This window comes from Zeus faber (genome assembly GCF_960531495.2).
Source record: "Zeus faber genome assembly, chromosome: 22".
Taxonomy (NCBI): Eukaryota; Metazoa; Chordata; class Actinopteri; order Zeiformes; family Zeidae; genus Zeus; species Zeus faber.
In genome coordinates this window covers 24,643,906-24,662,497 of record NC_137209.1, presented here as the reverse complement: position 1 = coordinate 24,662,497, position 18,592 = coordinate 24,643,906, and the positions used below count along the sequence as shown (strand labels likewise).

Here is an 18,592-nt window from a genome sequence, read left to right as displayed (position 1 = left end):
GATATCATTCAGGAAGTAGTGATGTTATATGATATCATACAGGAAGTAGTGATGTTATATGATATCACACAGGAAGTAATGATGTTATATGATATCACACAGGAAGTAGCGATGTTATCTGAATATCACACAGGAAGTAGCGATGTCATATGAATATCACACAGGAAGTAGTGATGTTATATGATTTCATACAGGAAGTAGTGATGTGATATGATATCACACAGGAAGTAGTGATGTTATATGATATCACACAGGAAGTAGTGATGTTATATGATATCATACAGGAAGTAGTGATGTTATCTGAGTATCACACAGGAAGTAGTGATGTTATATGATATCATACAGGAAGTAGTGATGTTATATGATATCACACAGGAAGTAGTGATGTAATGTGAATATCACACAGGAAGTAGTGATGTTATATGATATCACACAGGAAGTAGTGATGTTATATGATATCACACAGGAAGTAGTGATGTTATATGATATCACACAGGAAGTAGTGATGTAATGTGAATATCACACAGGAAGTAGTGATGTTATCTGAGTATCACACAGGAAGTAGTGATGTTATATGATATCATACAGGAAGTAGTGATGTTATATGATATCACACAGGAAGTAATGATGTTATATGATATCACACAGGAAGTAGTGATGTTATCTGAGTATCACACAGGAAGTAGTGATGTTATATGATATCATACAGGAAGTAGTGATGTTATATGATATCACACAGGAAGTAATGATGTTATATGATATCACACAGGAAGTAGTGATGTTATCTGAATATCACACAGGAAGTAGCGATGTAATATGAATATCACACAGGAAGTAGTGATGTTATATGATTTCATACAGGAAGTAGTGATGTTATATGATATCATACAGGAAGTAGTGATGTTATATGAATATCACACAGGAAGTAGTGATTTTATATGAATATCACACAGGAAGTAGTGATGTTATATGATATCACACAGGATGTAGTGATGTTATATGATATCATTCAGGAAGTAGTGATGTTATATGAATATCACACAGGAAGCAGTGATGTTATACAATATCATACAGGAAGTAGTGATGTTATATGAATATCACACAGGAAGTAGTGATTTTATATGAATATCACACAGGAAGTAGTGATGTTATATGATATCACACAGGATGTAGTGATGAAATATGATATCATTCAGGAAGTAGTGATGTTATATGAATATCACACAGGAAGTAGTGATGTTTTATGATATCACACAGGAAGTAGTGATGTTATATGATATCATTCAGGAAGTAGTGATGTTATATGAATATCACACAGGAAGTAGTGATGTAATATGAATATCACACAGGAAGTAGTGATGTTATCTGAGTATCACACAGGAAGTAGTGATGTTATATGATTTCATACAGGAAGTAGTGATGTGATATGATATCACACAGGAAGTAGTGATGTTATATGATATCACACAGGAAGTAGTGATGTAATATGATATCATTCAGGAAGTAGTGATGTTATATGAATATCACACAGGAAGCAGTGATGTTATACGATATCACACAGGAAGTAGCGATGTGATATGAAATCACACAGGAAGTAGTGATGTTATACGATATCACACAGGAAGTAGCGATGTGATATGATATCACACTTCCTGTGTGATATGATATCACACAGGAAGAAGTGATGTAATATGATATTACACAGGAAGTAGTGATGTTATATGATATCACACAGGAAGTAGCGATGTAATATGATATTACACAGGGAGTGGCGATGTTATATGATATCACACAGATAGTAGCGATGTTATACGATATCACACAGGAAATAGTGATGTTATATGATATCACACAGGAACACACAGGTAGTGATTTTGTCACAGTTGTGCTGTGATTCCATAGGCTGTGGATGTTATGAGCACTCACTAAGTTGAGCACAGCCATGAGCATGGTGAGCAGCAGGCTGAGGCTGAGCAGCAGGATGCGCTGTGCCGCCCTGGTGGACATGCTGCGCGACAACCCCAGGATCCAGCGCACGCCCAGCGGGAGCTTGGAGTGCCAGCGCTGCCAAACAGGAAGTGGAAAACAAGGACAGGAAGCAGAGCCGAGGGTTGTTTAGTTTCACTTTCGATACGGATGATTTTCTGCTTCATTCATCAAGCTCCATATAACACGAGGCTCCTCAGCCACATGTTGATGAAGGACACCTCAGGGACTTGGAAAAGAACTTTGATATTTTATTAGCCAGGACTTGTACTCTGTGAGCTAAGTACTGCAATTAATTAATACGATTATATTATTATAGAACCAGAATCATGATTGTGGCTCCGCCCCCTGCGTCCGCCGGCGTGAGTGCCTTGTGTCCATTACGCACATTTTAGTATTTTTTGTATTTTTGGAGCTTATTGTGCGTAATCTCCATGTGTCATGACATTTCACTGTGCATATGTATGAACATATGTTTATGTTTGTGACAAATAAACCTCTTGAATCTTGAATCTTGTGCTTGAACTTGAAGTTCCTCAAATGGGATTAGAATCTATTTCAAATGGAATTACACATCTATTAACTTTATTCAAACCAAAAGAATTGTGTTTCATTTAATAATCAAATGAAATCTATCCCTCTACCTTCAGAAGGAATCCAATCCAACCAAGTCTAGTGCGATAGTGAAGCTCCGCTCATGTAAAAGGATTATATTTACTCTCATTTGATGTTTGATATCATCTGTAATCTGAGGAACTCTCATCAAACTGAGTCTAATCCAAAATCTCATCATAAAATGCAACTGAATTTCATCTCATGATGTCATTGAATTCACTGTCATGTCATTCTATAATGTCTAATCTGATCTAATCTAATGTGATGTAAACAAACCAAATCCAGTCTATTCCACTTTAATGTAATACCATCCAGTCTAATCCAGTCCAATCCAGTCCAATCCAGTCTAATCCAGTCTAATCCTGTCTAATCCTGTCAAATCCACTTTAATGTATTACCATCCAGTCTAATCCAGTCTAATCCAGTTTAATCCACTTTAATGACCGGGACTATCCGCTCAACACCACTCCCCTGGCTCCCTGTCCTATCAAACATCCCCCCTCCACATATCCGGCGAGCAGCAGCCACTCAAAGGATGCTCCAAAAGGTCAAAGACTCTCCCCATCTACCAATCCATGCAGACATCTACAACCCAGCCACTGCTCGACTTCCATCTAGACGAGCAATTTGGAAGAACATCGCACCAGCTGACTTCACCATCCAACTGGCTTGGAAAGCAGAATGGGAGACCAAGGAGGTCCCAAACAAACATCTGGTGTCAGACCCCAATCAATAGGTCCCTGGCACCAACCTCCCAAGGAGACAATGGTCTACGCTCAATCGCTTCAGGACTGGACATGACCCCTGCTTGGCAGCCTTCACAAATGGGGCAGTAGCCCCCCTCCACTGTGTGCTTGTGGAGAGGAGCAAACCATGGAACACATCATAGAAGTTTGCCCTCTTCAAAAACTGAAAGAAGGACTAGTCACCCTCCATATAGCAGGCCAGGAGGCAACTGCTTGGCTTAGGGATTTCGCATTCGCTAAATAAAAAAAAAATCCACTTTAATGTAATACCATCCAGTCGAATCCAGTCTAATCAACTTTAATGTAATACCATCCAGTCTAATCCATTCTAATCCAGTCTAATCCAGTCTAATCCACTTTAATGTAATACCTTCCAGTCGAATCCAGTCTAATCAACTTTAATGTAATACCATCCAGTCTAATCCATTCTAATCCAGTCTAATCCAGTCTAATCCACTTTAATGTAATACCATCCAGTCGAATCCAGTCTAATCAACTTTAATGTAATACCATCCAGTCTAATCCATTCTAATCCAGTCGAATCCAGTCTAATCCACTTTAATGTAATACAATCCAGTCTAATAGAGTCTAATCCAGTTGAATCCAGTCTAATCCAGTTTAACCCAGTTTAATCCAGTTAAATCCAGTTAAATCCACTTTAATGCAAGACCATCCAGTCTAATCCAGTTGAATATCATTTAAATCGAATTGATTTGAATCTGGTCTAATATACTCTTATCCAATGTCATTGTTATCTAATATAATCTAAAACCATCCAGTCTGATCCAGTTTAATCCAGTTTAATCCAGTCTAATTTAGTGTAATCCAGTTTATTCTAGTCTAATCCAGTCTAATCGAATACCATCCAGTTAAATCCAGTTAAATCTAGTTTATTCCAGTTTAATCCAGATTTATCTAATACCATCCAGTCTAATCCAGTTTGTCCAGTGAAATCCAGTTGAATCCAGTTAAATGCAGTCAAAACTAATAACATACAGTCTAATCCAGTTTAATCCAGTTTAATACAGTTTAATCCAGTCTAATCCAGTCTAATCTAATACCATCCAGTTTAATCCAGTCTAATCTAATACCATCCAGTCTAATCCAGTTTAATCCAGTCTAATCTAATATCATCCAGTCTAATCCAGTCGAATCCAGTTTAATCCAGTCTAATCTAATACCATCCAGTTTAATCTAATACCATCAAGTTTAAGACAGTCTAATCTAATATCATCCAGTCTAATCCAGTTTAATCCAGTCTAATCCAGTTTAATACAGTTTAATCCAGTCGAATCCAGTCTAATCTAATACCATCCAGTTTAATCTAATACCATCCAGTTTAATGCAGTCTAATCTAATACCATCCAGTCTAACCCAGTTTAATCCAGTGTAATCTAATATCATCCAGTCTAATCCAGTCTAATTTAGTGTAATCCAGTTTAATCCAGTCGAATCTAATACCATCCAGTTTAATCTAATACCATCCAGTCTAATCCAGTTTAATCCAGTCTAATCTAATATCATCCAGTCTAATCCAGTCTAATCCAGTCTAATCCAGTTTAATCCAGTCTAATCTAATACCATCCAGTTTAATCTAATATCATCCAGTCTAATCCAGTTTAATCCAGTCTAATTCAGTTTAATCCTGTCAAATCCAGTCTAATCTAATACCATCCAGTCTAATCTAATACCATCCAGTTTAATCCAGTTTAATCCAGTCTAATCCAGTTTAATCCAGTCTAATCCAGTCTAATCTAATACCATCCAGTTTAATCTAACACCATCCAGTTTAATACAGTCTAATCTAATACCATCTAGTTTGATTTTATACCACCCAGTCTAATCCAGTCTAATCCAGTCTTTATTTGGTCGACTGCGGTGTACATTACATTACATTTACATTTAGTCATTTAGCAGACGCTTTTATCCAAAGCGACTTACAATTGTTCAAACACTGACGGACGCAGCCATCAGGAGCAATGAGGGGTTAAGTGTCTTGCTCAAGGACACTACAGCATGCTAGCAGGAGGAGCCTGGGATCCAACCAGCAACCTTTTGGATTTCTAGACCACCAGCTCTACCTCCTGAGATACCATCCCCACTACAAAGCGACTTACAATTGTTCAAACACCGACGGACGCAGCCATCAGGAGCAATGAGGGGTTAAGTGTCTTGCTCAAGGACACTACAGCATGCGAGCAGGAGGAGCCTGGGATCCAACCAGCAACCTTTAGATGACTAGACCAGCAGCTCTACCTCCTGAGCTACCATCCCCTATAATCGGGTGTAATCGGGTCCAGTGTGGAGGGAGTCACCTGCAGGGTTGCAGTGAAGGCCACAGAAAGCAGCAAAACCAGGAGAGGGAACGTCGCTCCGTAGGAGACGGCCATCGCAAAGTTCCTGGGGGTGAATGAGTGAGTGAGTGAGTGAGTGAGTGAGTGAGTGAATGAATGAATGAATGAATGAATGAATGAATGAATTGGTGAGTGAGTGAGTGAGTGAGTGAGTAAGTGAATGGGTGAGTGAGTGAGTGAGTGAGTGAGTGAGTGAATGGATGGGTGAGTGAGTGAGTGAGTGAGTGAGGGATTCAGTGAGTGAGTGGGTGAGTGAGTGAGTGAGTGAGTGAGTGAGTGAGTGAGTGAGTGAGTGAGTGAGTGAGTGAATGGGTGAGTGAGTGAGTGAGTGAGTGAGTGAGTGAGTGAGTGAGTGAGTGAGTGAGTGAGTGAGTGAGTGAGTGATTGATTGAGTGAGTGAGTAAGGGATTGAGTGAGTGAGTGAGTGAGTGAGTGAGTGAGTGAGTGAGGGATTGAGTGAGTTAGGGATTGAGTGAGTGAGGGATTGAGTGAGTGAGTGAGTGAGTGAGTGAGTGAGTGAGTGAATGAATGAACAAATCAAGGGGTGGGTGAATGAATGAGTAACTGAGTGAATGGTTGAATTATTGAACAGAGGAGTGAATGAATGGGTGAATAGATTAGTGAATTAGCAAACGAGTGAATGTATGAGTAAATGGGTGAATGACCTCTCGGAGACCAGCATCTGGACTGTGAACATGGAGACGTAGATCAGAGCCAAACAGCTGAGGGAGCGATGGAGGCCGTGAACATCACTGAGACGGAACTACACACACACACACACACACACACACACACACACACACACACTTTAGAGATGCAGACTCTGCTTTTTCATGTGGAGACATGAGTTGAAGTGAATATTTCTCCTGAGCTTGGTGGTTTCCACTGGTTGTGTTGGAACCTTGTGAACGTGTCCAAGGTTTTGTTTTGAATACACTTCCTTCTCTAATTGCACGGCAACAGGACGTCAAGACGCCAGTGCACATGCTAATTTCTCCAAAGCACCAAAGAGGTGGAGGGCGTGGCTGTGGCTCTAGCGCCGGGAACCAAAGACGGGAAGAGAAAAACAATGGAGTTGAAGCGACGCATTCGGTGTAAAACCCGAGGCGATCGGCCCCCGATGGAGGTGGAGCGCAGTGCGAGCACCACCTGCTTCTCCAGCTCCAGGTCGCTGAACAGCAGCGTCAGCCAGTTGAGCTTCCTGCTCCTCCTCCTACAAAACACAATGTTTTACTGGCTGTTTTTTCAGCAGCTTTTAGTTTGTATTCTGTGCTTCAGATGACGAGTTGTATTATTTACAGTCTTTTAATTCACATCTTTACCCTCAAACGAGTAAAACATGTGAAATAATAATTGTGAGCTTACCCTGCAGCGTCCACGGCGTCCAGAGACCCGGAGCCGCCACCCAGCACCAGCAAACTGGAACAAAGAAAGCGGATCAGAAGCTTCCTCGAGTGTGGGATGAGAAACCAGATGGAGAACAGGTCACATCTCACCTGCTGGGGTCACACCCGTCCGGCTGAAGCCCCTGAAAACAAACGTCTCAAAGTCACTGAGGGCGGAGTCAAGTCACCCACACCAAGACTCATCACGATCAAGTTGTTTTCAGACCGGGGGGGACTCTGGGGGGACTCTGGGGGGGACTCTGGGGGGACTCTGGGGGGGACTCTGGAGGGACACTGAGGGGACTCTGGGGGGACTCTGGGGGGCACTCTGGAGGGACTCAGGGGGGACTTTGGAGGGGCTCTTGGGGGGACACTGAGGGGGGACTCCGAGGTGGACTCTGGGGGGGACTCGGGGGACTCTGGGGGGGACTCTGGGGGGACACTGAGGGGACTCTGGGGGGACTCTGGGTGGGACTCTGGAGGGACACTGAGGGGACTCTGGGGGGCCTCTGGGGGGCACTCTGGAGGGACTCAGGGGGGACTTTGGAGGGGCTCTTGGGGGGACACTGAGGGGGGACTCCGAGGTGGACTCTGGGGGGGACTCGGGGGACTCTGGGGGGGACTCTGGGGGGACACTGAGGGGACTCTGGGGGGACTCTGGGTGGGACTCTGGAGGGACACTGAGGGGACTCTGGGGGGCCTCTGGGGGGCACTCTGGAGGGACTCAGGGGGGACTTTGGAGGGGCTCTTGGGGGGACACTGAGGGGGGACTCCGAGGTGGACTCTGGGGGGGACTCGGGGGACTCTGGGGGGGACTCTGGGGGGACACTGAGGGGACACTGAGGGGACTCTGGTGGGGTCTCTGGGGGACTCTGGGGGGGACACTGAGGGGACACTGAGGGGACTCTGGGGGGGACCATGGGGGGGGACTACTGGGGGGGACTACGGGGGGACTCTGGGGGGACACTGAAGGGACCCTGGGGGGACTCTGGGGGGGCTCTTGGGGGGAAACTGAGGGGGGACTCGCGGGGGGACTCCGAGGGTCTCTGGGGGGGACTCTGGGGGGGGGGGGGGACTCTGGATGGTACATACGACTCTACAGTCCCTGAGGTCGGAGAAGGGGTGGATGGTCCTCCAGGACTGAAGGTATTGGGACATCCGCATTGAAGCCCTGGGGCCCTGAGGGAAGGAGAAAAATACACTTATAAGTGAGTATAGTCTGGTACTTATTCTAGTTATATAGTTATTAAGTTAGCTGGTTAGTAGTAGTTATTATAGTAGTTAGTATAGTTTTCTGGTATTTATTGTAGTTATATAGTTATTAAGTAAAGATTCAAGATTCAAGATTCAAGAGGTTAATTCATCACATACATATACATACTTTTATACATATACATACTTTTATACATATATGAAGTGAAATGTCAATGCAACGCACCCGGTGATTACACACAATATGTTTTAGACTGAACACAATAGCTACCTAAGAATTTCTACCTGACTAACTAACTGATTCCTAAACGAACTAACTGATTCCTAAGTGAGCTGGTTGGTAGTAGTTATTATAGTAGTTAGTATAGTTTTCTAGTAGTTATTCTAGTTATATAGTTATTAAGTGAGCTGGTTGGTAGTGGTTATTATAGTAGTTATTATAGTTTTCTAGTAGTTATTCTAGTTATATAGTTATTAAGTGAACTGGTTAGTAGTAGTTATTATAGTAGTAAGTATAGTTTTCTGGTACTTATTCTAGTTATATGGTTATTAAGTGAACTGGTTAGTAGTAGTTATTATAGTCGTTAGTATAGTTTTCGAGTAGTAATTCTAGTTATACAATTATTAAGGGAGCTGGTTGGTAGTAGTTATTATAGTAGTAAGTATAGTTTTCTTGTAGTTATTCTAGTTATGTAGTTATTAAGTGAGCTGGTTAGTAGTAGTTATTATAGTAGTTAGTATAGTTTTCTGGTACTTATTCTAGTTATATAATTATTAAGTGAGCTGGTTAGTAGTAGCTATTATAGTAGTTAGTATAGTTTTCTGGTACTTATTCTAGTTATATGGTTATTAAGTGAACTGGTTAGTAGTAATTATTATAGTCGTTAGTATAGTTTTCGAGTAGTAATTCTAGTTATACAATTATTAAGGGAGCTGGTTGGTAGTAGTTATTATAGTAGTAAGTATAGTTTTCTTGTAGTTATTCTAGTTATGTAGTTATTAAGTGAGCTGGTTAGTAGTAGTTATTATAGTAGTTAGTATAGTTTTCTGGTACTTATTCTAGTTATATAATTATTAAGTGAGCTGGTTAGTAGTAGCTATTATAGTAGTTAGTATAGTTTTCTGGTACTTATTCTAGTTTTATAGTTATTAAGTGAACTGGTTGGTCGTAGTTATTATAGTAGTTAGTATAGTTTTCTAGTAGTTATTCTAGTTATATAGTTATTAAGTGAGCTGGTTAGTAGTAGTTATTATAGTAGTTAGTATAGTTTTCTAGTAGTTATTCTAGTTATATAGTTATTAAGTGAGCTGGTTAGTAGTAGTTATTATAGTAGTTAGTATAGTTTTCTGGTACTTATTCTAGTTATATAGTTATTAAGTGAACTGGTTGGTCGTAGTTATTATAGTAGTTAGTATAGTTTTCTAGTAGTTATTCTAGTTATATAGTTATTAAGTGAGCTGGTTGGTAGTGGTTATTATAGTAGTTAGTATAGTTTTCTAGTAGTTATTCTAGTTATATAGTTATTAGGTGAACTGGTTAGTAGTAGTTATTATAGTAGTAAGTATAGTTTTCTGGTACTTATTCTAGTTATATGGTTATTAAGTGAACTGGTTAGTAGTAGTTATTATAGTCGTTAGTATAGTTTTCGAGTAGTAATTCTAGTTATACAATTATTAAGGGAGCTGGTTGGTAGTAGTTATTATAGTAGTAAGTATAGTTTTCTTGTAGTTATTCTAGTTATATAGTTATTAAGTGAGCTGGTTAGTAGTAGTTATTATATTAGTTAGTATAGTTTTCTGGTACTTATTCTAGTTATATAATTATTAAGTGAGCTGGTTAGTAGTAGCTATTATAGTAGTTAGTATAGTTTTCTGGTACTTATTCTAGTTATATAGTTATTAAGTGAACTGGTTAGTAGTAGTTATTAGAGTTGTTAGTATAGTTTTCTAGAAGTTATTCTAGTTATATAGTTATTAAGTGAACTGGTTAGTAGTAGTTATTATAGTAGTAAGTATAGTTTTCTTGTAGCTATTCTAGTTGCATATATAGTTATTAAGTGAACTGGTTAGTTGTAGTTGTCCATCCATCGCTCCATCTAACTCTAGGGTTAGGGTTAGGGGTAGGTTTAGGGTTAGGGTTAGGGTTAGGGGTAGGGTTAGGGTTAGGGTAAGGGTTAGGGTAAGGGTTAGGGTTAACTCCTCCCTCCGTACCTGTGCAGCGTTCTCCTTCTTTTTGGATAAGGGTGAGGGTAGGGTTAGGGTTAGGGGTAGGGTAGGGTTAGGGGTAGGGTTGGGGTAGGGTTAGGGGTTAGGGTTAACTCCTCCCTCTGTACCTGTGTGGTGTTCTCCTTCTTTTTGGGGTCTATCACCAGGAAGGTTTTCCGTCCCTTCAGCAGAGCGTCGCGTTCCCCCCCGTTCCCGTCCTCCACCTGGTACGCTCCGTCCAGGTGCTGCAGCGTCTCCTCCGAGATGTGGACGCGACTGTATGATATGATATACAATATACATTATACATAATATACATACGGTATATACATACATTATATACATTATACATTATATATATATATTATATACATATAGTATATACAACAAACATACATTGTATATATAAATTATATACATATAGTATATACATTATACATACATTGAGTACATATAGTATATACATATAGTATATATATTATATATACATTGTATACATTATTATATACATATAGTATATACATTATACATACATTGTATACATATAGTATATACATATAGTATATATATATGTATATAATAATGTATAAAATGTATGTATACATTATTATATACATATAGTATATACATATATACATTGTATACATATAGTACATACATTATACATACATTGTACATATAAATTATATACATATCGTATATACATTATACATCCATGTATACATGTATTATAGACATATAGTATATACATATGCATACATTGTATAAATGTAGTATATACATTACACATACATGTATACATTATTCCTATAAAGAGGGGTAATTTGATTTGTATGATATCTCTCATTTGTATTATAACTATAGTGATAATTGCTTTAATTATTATCTTGTCTACATAATTTTAATTTGTATGATCTTACCTTTATTTGTATCATTACATTTCATCATTTGATTCATAAAAGACAACGATGAACTGTGTAATTGTCATTTTTTTAATTTGTATTATTACTCTGGTGATAATTTGTATGACTTTTAGGAAAAAACGATGGTTGAATTTATGATAGTCAATTCAGGCCGGTACCCGGGCACGCCTCCCTGCTCCATGTGATTGGCCAGAGTCACGTCATGTGACCACACGTCGTACTGCCACTTCCTGAGCCCGATGACGCCGCTGTGCACGTTACCGCTGTGCACGCCCACACGCATGCTGAGTGCCACGCCCGTCGCATGCTGCAGGTTGCTGCAGGGAGAGGAGGAAAGTAACTGAGGAGCAAAGTAACTGAGGAGCAAAGTAACTGAGGAGGAAAGTAACTGAGGAGGAAAGGAACTGAGGAGGAAACTAACTGAGGAGGAAAGTTACTGAGGAGGAAAGTAACTGAGGAGGAAACTAACTGAGGAGGAAAGGAACTGAGGAGGAAAGGAACTGAGGAGGAAAGTAACTGAGGAGGAAAGTAACTGAGGAGGAAAGGAACTGAGGAGGAAAGTTACTGAGGAGGAAAGTTACTGAGAAGAGGAACTGAGGAGGAAAGCAACTGAGGAGGAACAGGTGGAGTGAAGGATTCAAGATTCAAGAGGTTTATTTGTCACATACATATACGGAAATATGGACAATTACAAAGCGGCGTCGTACAATCTGCGGAGGGCGGTGAAGGACGCTACACGGACGTACAGAGAGACTGTGGAGCTGCAGATGGAGCAGGGGGACACCAGACGCTTGGGGCAGGGGCTGCGGACCATAACAAACTACAAGAGCAGCTCCTCCCCAGCCACGAGTGTGGACACCTCCCTCCCTAGATAACCAACTGAACTCCTTTTATGCGTAAGAGGTAAGAAACAGAAACAGTGTTTATTCGTCACGCAACACACCACACCACATGCTTGCACACACACACACATGCTTTGGTGGTGCTGGTGAAATGGATCCTCTGCATTGAACCATCCTGGCTTGTCCTTCCTCCGGGGGCACAGCCAGGAGCAGTGGGCAGCGTACGTGGACGCACCCGGGGACCAGGTGATAAGTGTCCATCACTGGTCAGACGATGATGGGTGCATGTTTTGGGTGGGGGTCCTTACTGACGTGAGGTGGAGGAAACCCCATGTGAGCACGGGGAGAACATGCAAACTCCACCCAGAAAGGCTCCTATTTGGGAGATAACCCACCGGAGCACGGTGCCAACAGCGCCCCAGGCGGGAATCAAACCCAGGACCTTCTTGCTGTGAGGCAGCAGTGCAATGCACTGCGCCACCATGCAACCGGTGGAGGAGGAGTAAGAGGTAAGGAGTAAGGAGTAAGGAGTAAGCGGTAAGGAGTAAGAAGTAAGGAGTAAGGAGGAGGAGAGGAGAGGTGGAGTGACGGAGGTGCTCCCACCTGATAGCGGAGCAGATGTCGAGCCCCATCTGGACACAGTTGCTGGCGTGGGCAGAGGTGGAGGCTGGGAGACCTGACACACAGTAGTAGCAATCCCCAAGGATCTTGATCCTCAAACACTGGTTCTTCTGGAGGACGAGGAGGAGAAAGAGGAGGAGGAGGAGGAGGAGGAGAAAGAGGAGGGGGAGGAGGAAGAGGGGGAGGAGGGGGAGGAGGAGGAGCAGGAGGAGGAGGAGGAGGAAGAGGGGGAGGAGGAGCAGGAGGGGGAGGGGGAGGGGGAGGAGGAGGAGAAAGAGGAGGAGGGGGAGGAGGAGGGGGAGGAGAAAGAGGAGAAAGAGGAGGAGGAGGAGCAGGAGGGGAAGGGGGAGGAGGAGTAGAAAGAGGAGGAGGAGGAGGAGGAGGAGGAGGGGGAGGAGGAGGAGGAGTAGAAAGAGGAGGAGGGGGAGGAGGAGGGGAAGGGGGAGGAGGAGTAGAAAGAGGAGGAGGAGGAGGAGGAGGAGGAGGAGGAGGAGGAGGAGGAGGAGGGGGAGGAGGAGGAGGAGTAGAAAGAGGAGGAGGGGGAGGAGGAGGGGAAGGGGGAGGAGGAGTAGAAAGAGGAGGAGGAGGGGGAGGAGGAGGAGGAGCAGGAGGAGGAGGAGGAGGAGGAAGAGGGGGAGGAGGAGCAGGAGGGGGAGGGGGAGGAGGAGGAGAAAGAGGAGGAGGGGGAGGAGGAGGGGAAGGGGGAGGAGGAGTAGAAAGAGGAGGAGGAGGAGGAGGAGGAGGAGGAGGAGGAGGAGGAGGAGGAGGAGGAGGAGGAGGAGGAAGAGGACTTTACTTTACTTCACCTTTACTTTAGTGGAGGTTTACTTTAGGTTTAATTTTATTTACTTTCGGTATATTTTACTTTATCTTACTTTACTTTCAGGTTACTTTACTTTACTTTCTATTTACTTTACTGTATGTTAACTTTACTTCCAGTTTACTTTACTTTACTGCCTTTACTTTACTTTCAGCTTACTTTACTTTACCTCAGTTTACTTTACTTTACTCCAGTTAACTTTACTTTACTTCTCGTTTACTTTACTTTACTTTCTATTTACTTTACTGTATGTTGCCTTTACTTCCAGTTTACTTTACTTTACCTCAGTTTACTTTACTTTACTCCAGTTAACTTTACTTTACTACGGTTTACTTTACTTTACTTCGTGTTTATTTTACTTTACTTTCCGCTTACTTTACTTGACTCCAGTTTACTTTACTTTACCCCAGTTTACTTTACTTTACTTAAGTTTACTTTACTCTACTTCAGTTTACTTTACTGTACTCCAGTTTACTTTACTGTACTCCAGTTTATTTTACTTTACTTCCAGTTTACTTCACTTTACTTCCTGTTTACTTTACTTTACCTCCTGTTTACTTTACTTTACTTCCAGTTTACTTTACTTTACTTCTCGTTTACTTTACTTTACTTTCCGTTTACTTTACTTTACTCCAGTTTACTTGACTTTACTTCAGTTTGGTCGAGTTCAATTGAGTTTCTTTTGCTTTAGTTTGGTTTTGACTTGACTTGACTTTGTGGTTTTGTCACCTTGGCAATGTCGTCGAAGCGTCCAAACAGCTTGTTCAGAACAGCCACCAGCTCCTCAGGGGAGCAGCTGCTGGCCAGCTGGGTGAAGCCCACGATGTCAGCATACAGGATGCTATTGAGAGACAGGAGGACAGACAGGATGTTAGCAGCAGCTCCTCAGGGGGGCAGCTACTGGCCAGCTGGGTGCCAGCATACAGGATGCCACAGAGAGACAGACAGGTGATGACAGATAACCAAGTAACAACCTTAAGGTGTCAGGCGGAAATTTGACAGAAATTGTGGAGATTTTTTTGGAATTGATGTTTCTAGAAAACTATAAAACCAGTGGAACTAGTTGATGACACTAGATGATGACACTAGATGATGGAACTAGATGATGGAACTAGATGATGACACTAGATGATGGAACTAGATGATGGAACTAGATGATGCCACGAGATGATGACACTAGATGATGGAACTAGATGATGAACTAGATGATTGAACTAGATGATGACACTAGATGATGGAACTAGATGATGCCACGAGATGATGACACTAGATGATGGAACTAGATGATGACACTAGATGATTGAACTAGATGATGACACTAGATGATTGAACTAGATGATGACACTAGATGATTGAACTAGATGATGACACTAGATGATTGAACTAGATGATGGAACTAGATGATGACACTAGATGATGGAACTAGATGATGGAACTAGATGATGACACTAGATGATGGAACTAGATGATGGAACTAGATGATGCCACGAGATGATGACACTAGATGATGGAACTAGATGATGACACTAGATGATTGAACTAGATGATGACACTAGATGATGGAACTAGATGATGGAACTAGATGATGGAACTAGATGATGCCACGAGATGATGACACTAGATGATGGAACTAGATGATGGAACTAGATGATGACACTAGATGATGGAACTAGTTGATGACACTTGATGATGGAACTAGATGATGGAACTAGATGATTGAACTAGATTATGACACTAGATGATGGAACTAGATGATGACACTAGATGATGGAACTAGATGATAACACTAGATGATGGAACTAGATGATGGAACTAGATGATGCCACGAGATGATGACACTAGATGATGGAACTAGATGATGACACTTCATGATGGAACTAGATGATGACACTAGATGATGACACTAGATGATGGAACTAGATGATGACACTAGATGATGGAACTAGTTGATGACACTTGATGATGGAACTAGATGATGGAACTAGATGATTGAACTAGATGATGACACTAGATGATGGAACTAGATGATGGAACTAGATGATGGAACTAGATGATGACACTTGATGATGGAACTAGATGATGGAACTAGATGATTGAACTAGATGATGACACTAGATGATGGAACTAGATGATGGAACTAGATGATGGAACTAGATGATGACACTAGATGATGGAACTAGATGATGACACTAGATGATGGAACTAGATGATGGAACTAGATTATGACACTAGATGATGGAACCAGATGATGACACTTGATGATGGAACTAGATGATGGAATAGATGATTGAACTAGATGATGGAACTAGATGATGGAACTAGATGATTGAACTAGATGATGGAACTAGATGATGGAACTAGATGATGGAACCAGATGATGACACTTGATGATGGAACTAGATGATGGAACTAGATGATTGAACTAGAAGATGGAACTAGATGATGGAACTAGATGATGGAACTAGATGATGGAACTAGATGATGGAACTAGATGATGGAACTAGATGATGACACTAGATGATGGAACTCAATGATGACACTAGATGATGGAACTAGATGATGACACTAGATGATTGAACTAGATGATGACACTTGATGATGGAACTAGATGATGGAACTAGATGATGGAACTAGATGATTGAACTAGATGATGGAACTAGATGATGGAACTAGATGATGGAACTAGATTATTGAACTAGATGATGGAACTAGATGATGGAACTAGATGATGACACTAGATGATGGAACTCAATGATGACACTAGATGATGGAACTAGATGATGACACTAGATGATTGAACTAGATGATGACACTTGATGATGGAACTAGATGATGGAACTAGATGATTGAACTAGATGATGACACTAGATGATGGAACTAGATGATGACACTTGATGATGGAACTAGATGATGACACTAGATGATGGAACTAGAAGATGACACTTGATGATGGAACTAGATGATGGAACTAGATGATGACACTAGATGATGGAACTAGATGATGGAACTAGATGATGGAACTGGATGATGACACTTGATGATGGAACTAGATGATGACACTAGATGATGGAACTAGATGATGACACTTGATGATGGAACTAGAAGATGGAGCTAGATGATTGAACTAGATGATGACACTAGATGATGGAACTAGATGATGGAACTAGATGATGACACTTGATGATGTAACAAGATGATTGAACTAGATGATGACACTAGATGATGGAGCTAGATGATGACACTAGATGATTGAACTAGATGATGGAACTAGATGATGACACTTCATGATGGAACTAGAAGATGACACTTGATAGGGAACTAGATGATGGAACTAGTTGATTGAACTAGATGATGGAACTAGATGAGGGAACTAGATGATGACACTAGATGATGGAACAAGATGATGACACTAGATGATGGAACTAGATGATGGAACTAGATGATTGAACTAGATGATGGAACTAGATGATGGAACTAGATGATGACACTAGATGATGGAACTAGATGATGGAACTAGATGATGACACTAGATGATGGAACTAGATGATGGAACTAGATGATGACACTAGATGATGGAACTAGATGATGACACTAGATGATGGAACTAGATGATGGAACTATATGATTGAACTAGATGATGGAACTCGATGATGGAACTAGATGATGACACTCGATGATGGAACTAGATGATGGAACTAGATGATGGAACTAGATGATAGAACTAGATGATGGAACTAGATGATCGAACTAGATGATGACACTAGATGATGACACTAGATGATGGAACTAGATGATGACACTAAATGATGCCACGAGATGATGACACTAGATGATGGAACTAGATGATGACACTAGATGATGGAACTAGATGATGGAACTAGAAGATGGCACTAGATGATTGAACTAGACGATGGAACAAGATGATGGAACTAGATGATTTAACTAGATGATGGCACTAGATGATGGAACTAGATGATGGAACTAGATGATGACACTAGATGATTGAACTAGATGATGACACTAGATGATGGAACTAGATGATGACACTAGATGATGACACTAGATGATGCCACTTGATGATGGAACTAGATGATGGAACTAGATGATTGAACTATATGACTGAACTAGATGATGGAACTAGATGATGACACTTGATGATGGAACTAGATGATGGAACTAGATGATTGAACTAGATGATTGAACTAGATGATGGAACTAGATGATGGAACTAGATGATGGAACTAGATGATGACACTAGATGATGGAACTAGAAGATGGAACTAGATGATTGAACTAGATGATGACACTAGATGATGGAACTAGATGATGACACTTGATGATGGAACTATTTGATTGAACTAGATGATTGAACTAGATGATGGAACTATTTGATTGAACTAGATGATGGAACTAGATGATGGAACTAGATGATGACACTAGATGATGGAACTAGATGATGACACTTGATGATGGAACTAGATGATGGAACTAGATGATTGAACTAGATGATGACACTAGATGATGGAACTAGATGATGACACTAGATGATTGAACTAGATGATGACACTAGATGATGGAACTAGATGATGACACTAGATGATGGAACTAGATGATGCCACTTGATGATGGAACTAGATGATGGAACTAGATGATTGAACTAGATGATGACACTAGATGATGGAACTAGATGATAACACTTGATGATGGAACTAGATGATGGAACTAGATGATTGAACTGGATGATTTAACTAGATGATGGAACTAGATGATGGAACTAGATGATGGAACTAGATGATGACACTAGATGATGGAACTCAATGATGACACTAGATGATGGAACTAGATGATGACACTAGATGATTGAACTAGATGATGACACTTGA

At 41.0% G+C, this 18,592-nt stretch overlaps 1 protein-coding gene across 1 annotated transcript in view; it reads right to left on the bottom strand.

The window, feature by feature from the left end:
- Nucleotides 1-18,592, bottom strand: part of LOC307247468 (adenylate cyclase type 4) — a gene marked incomplete at its 5' end in the record, with an annotated part of 40,600 nt that overhangs the window by 8,620 nt on the left and 13,388 nt on the right. Inside the window, 13 exons of the mRNA XM_080023620.1 lie at nucleotides 1,927-2,064; nucleotides 5,663-5,747; nucleotides 6,367-6,464; nucleotides 6,851-6,914; nucleotides 7,067-7,120; nucleotides 7,198-7,229; nucleotides 7,313-7,800; nucleotides 7,847-7,958; nucleotides 8,179-8,265; nucleotides 10,632-10,779; nucleotides 11,585-11,743; nucleotides 12,872-12,999; nucleotides 14,439-14,550. Of these exons, the coding sequence (XP_079879746.1) occupies nucleotides 1,927-2,064; nucleotides 5,663-5,747; nucleotides 6,367-6,464; nucleotides 6,851-6,914; nucleotides 7,067-7,120; nucleotides 7,198-7,229; nucleotides 7,313-7,800; nucleotides 7,847-7,958; nucleotides 8,179-8,265; nucleotides 10,632-10,779; nucleotides 11,585-11,743; nucleotides 12,872-12,999; nucleotides 14,439-14,550 (1,705 nt within the window). The remainder of the gene's footprint in view (nucleotides 1-1,926; nucleotides 2,065-5,662; nucleotides 5,748-6,366; nucleotides 6,465-6,850; nucleotides 6,915-7,066; nucleotides 7,121-7,197; nucleotides 7,230-7,312; nucleotides 7,801-7,846; nucleotides 7,959-8,178; nucleotides 8,266-10,631; nucleotides 10,780-11,584; nucleotides 11,744-12,871; nucleotides 13,000-14,438; nucleotides 14,551-18,592) is intronic.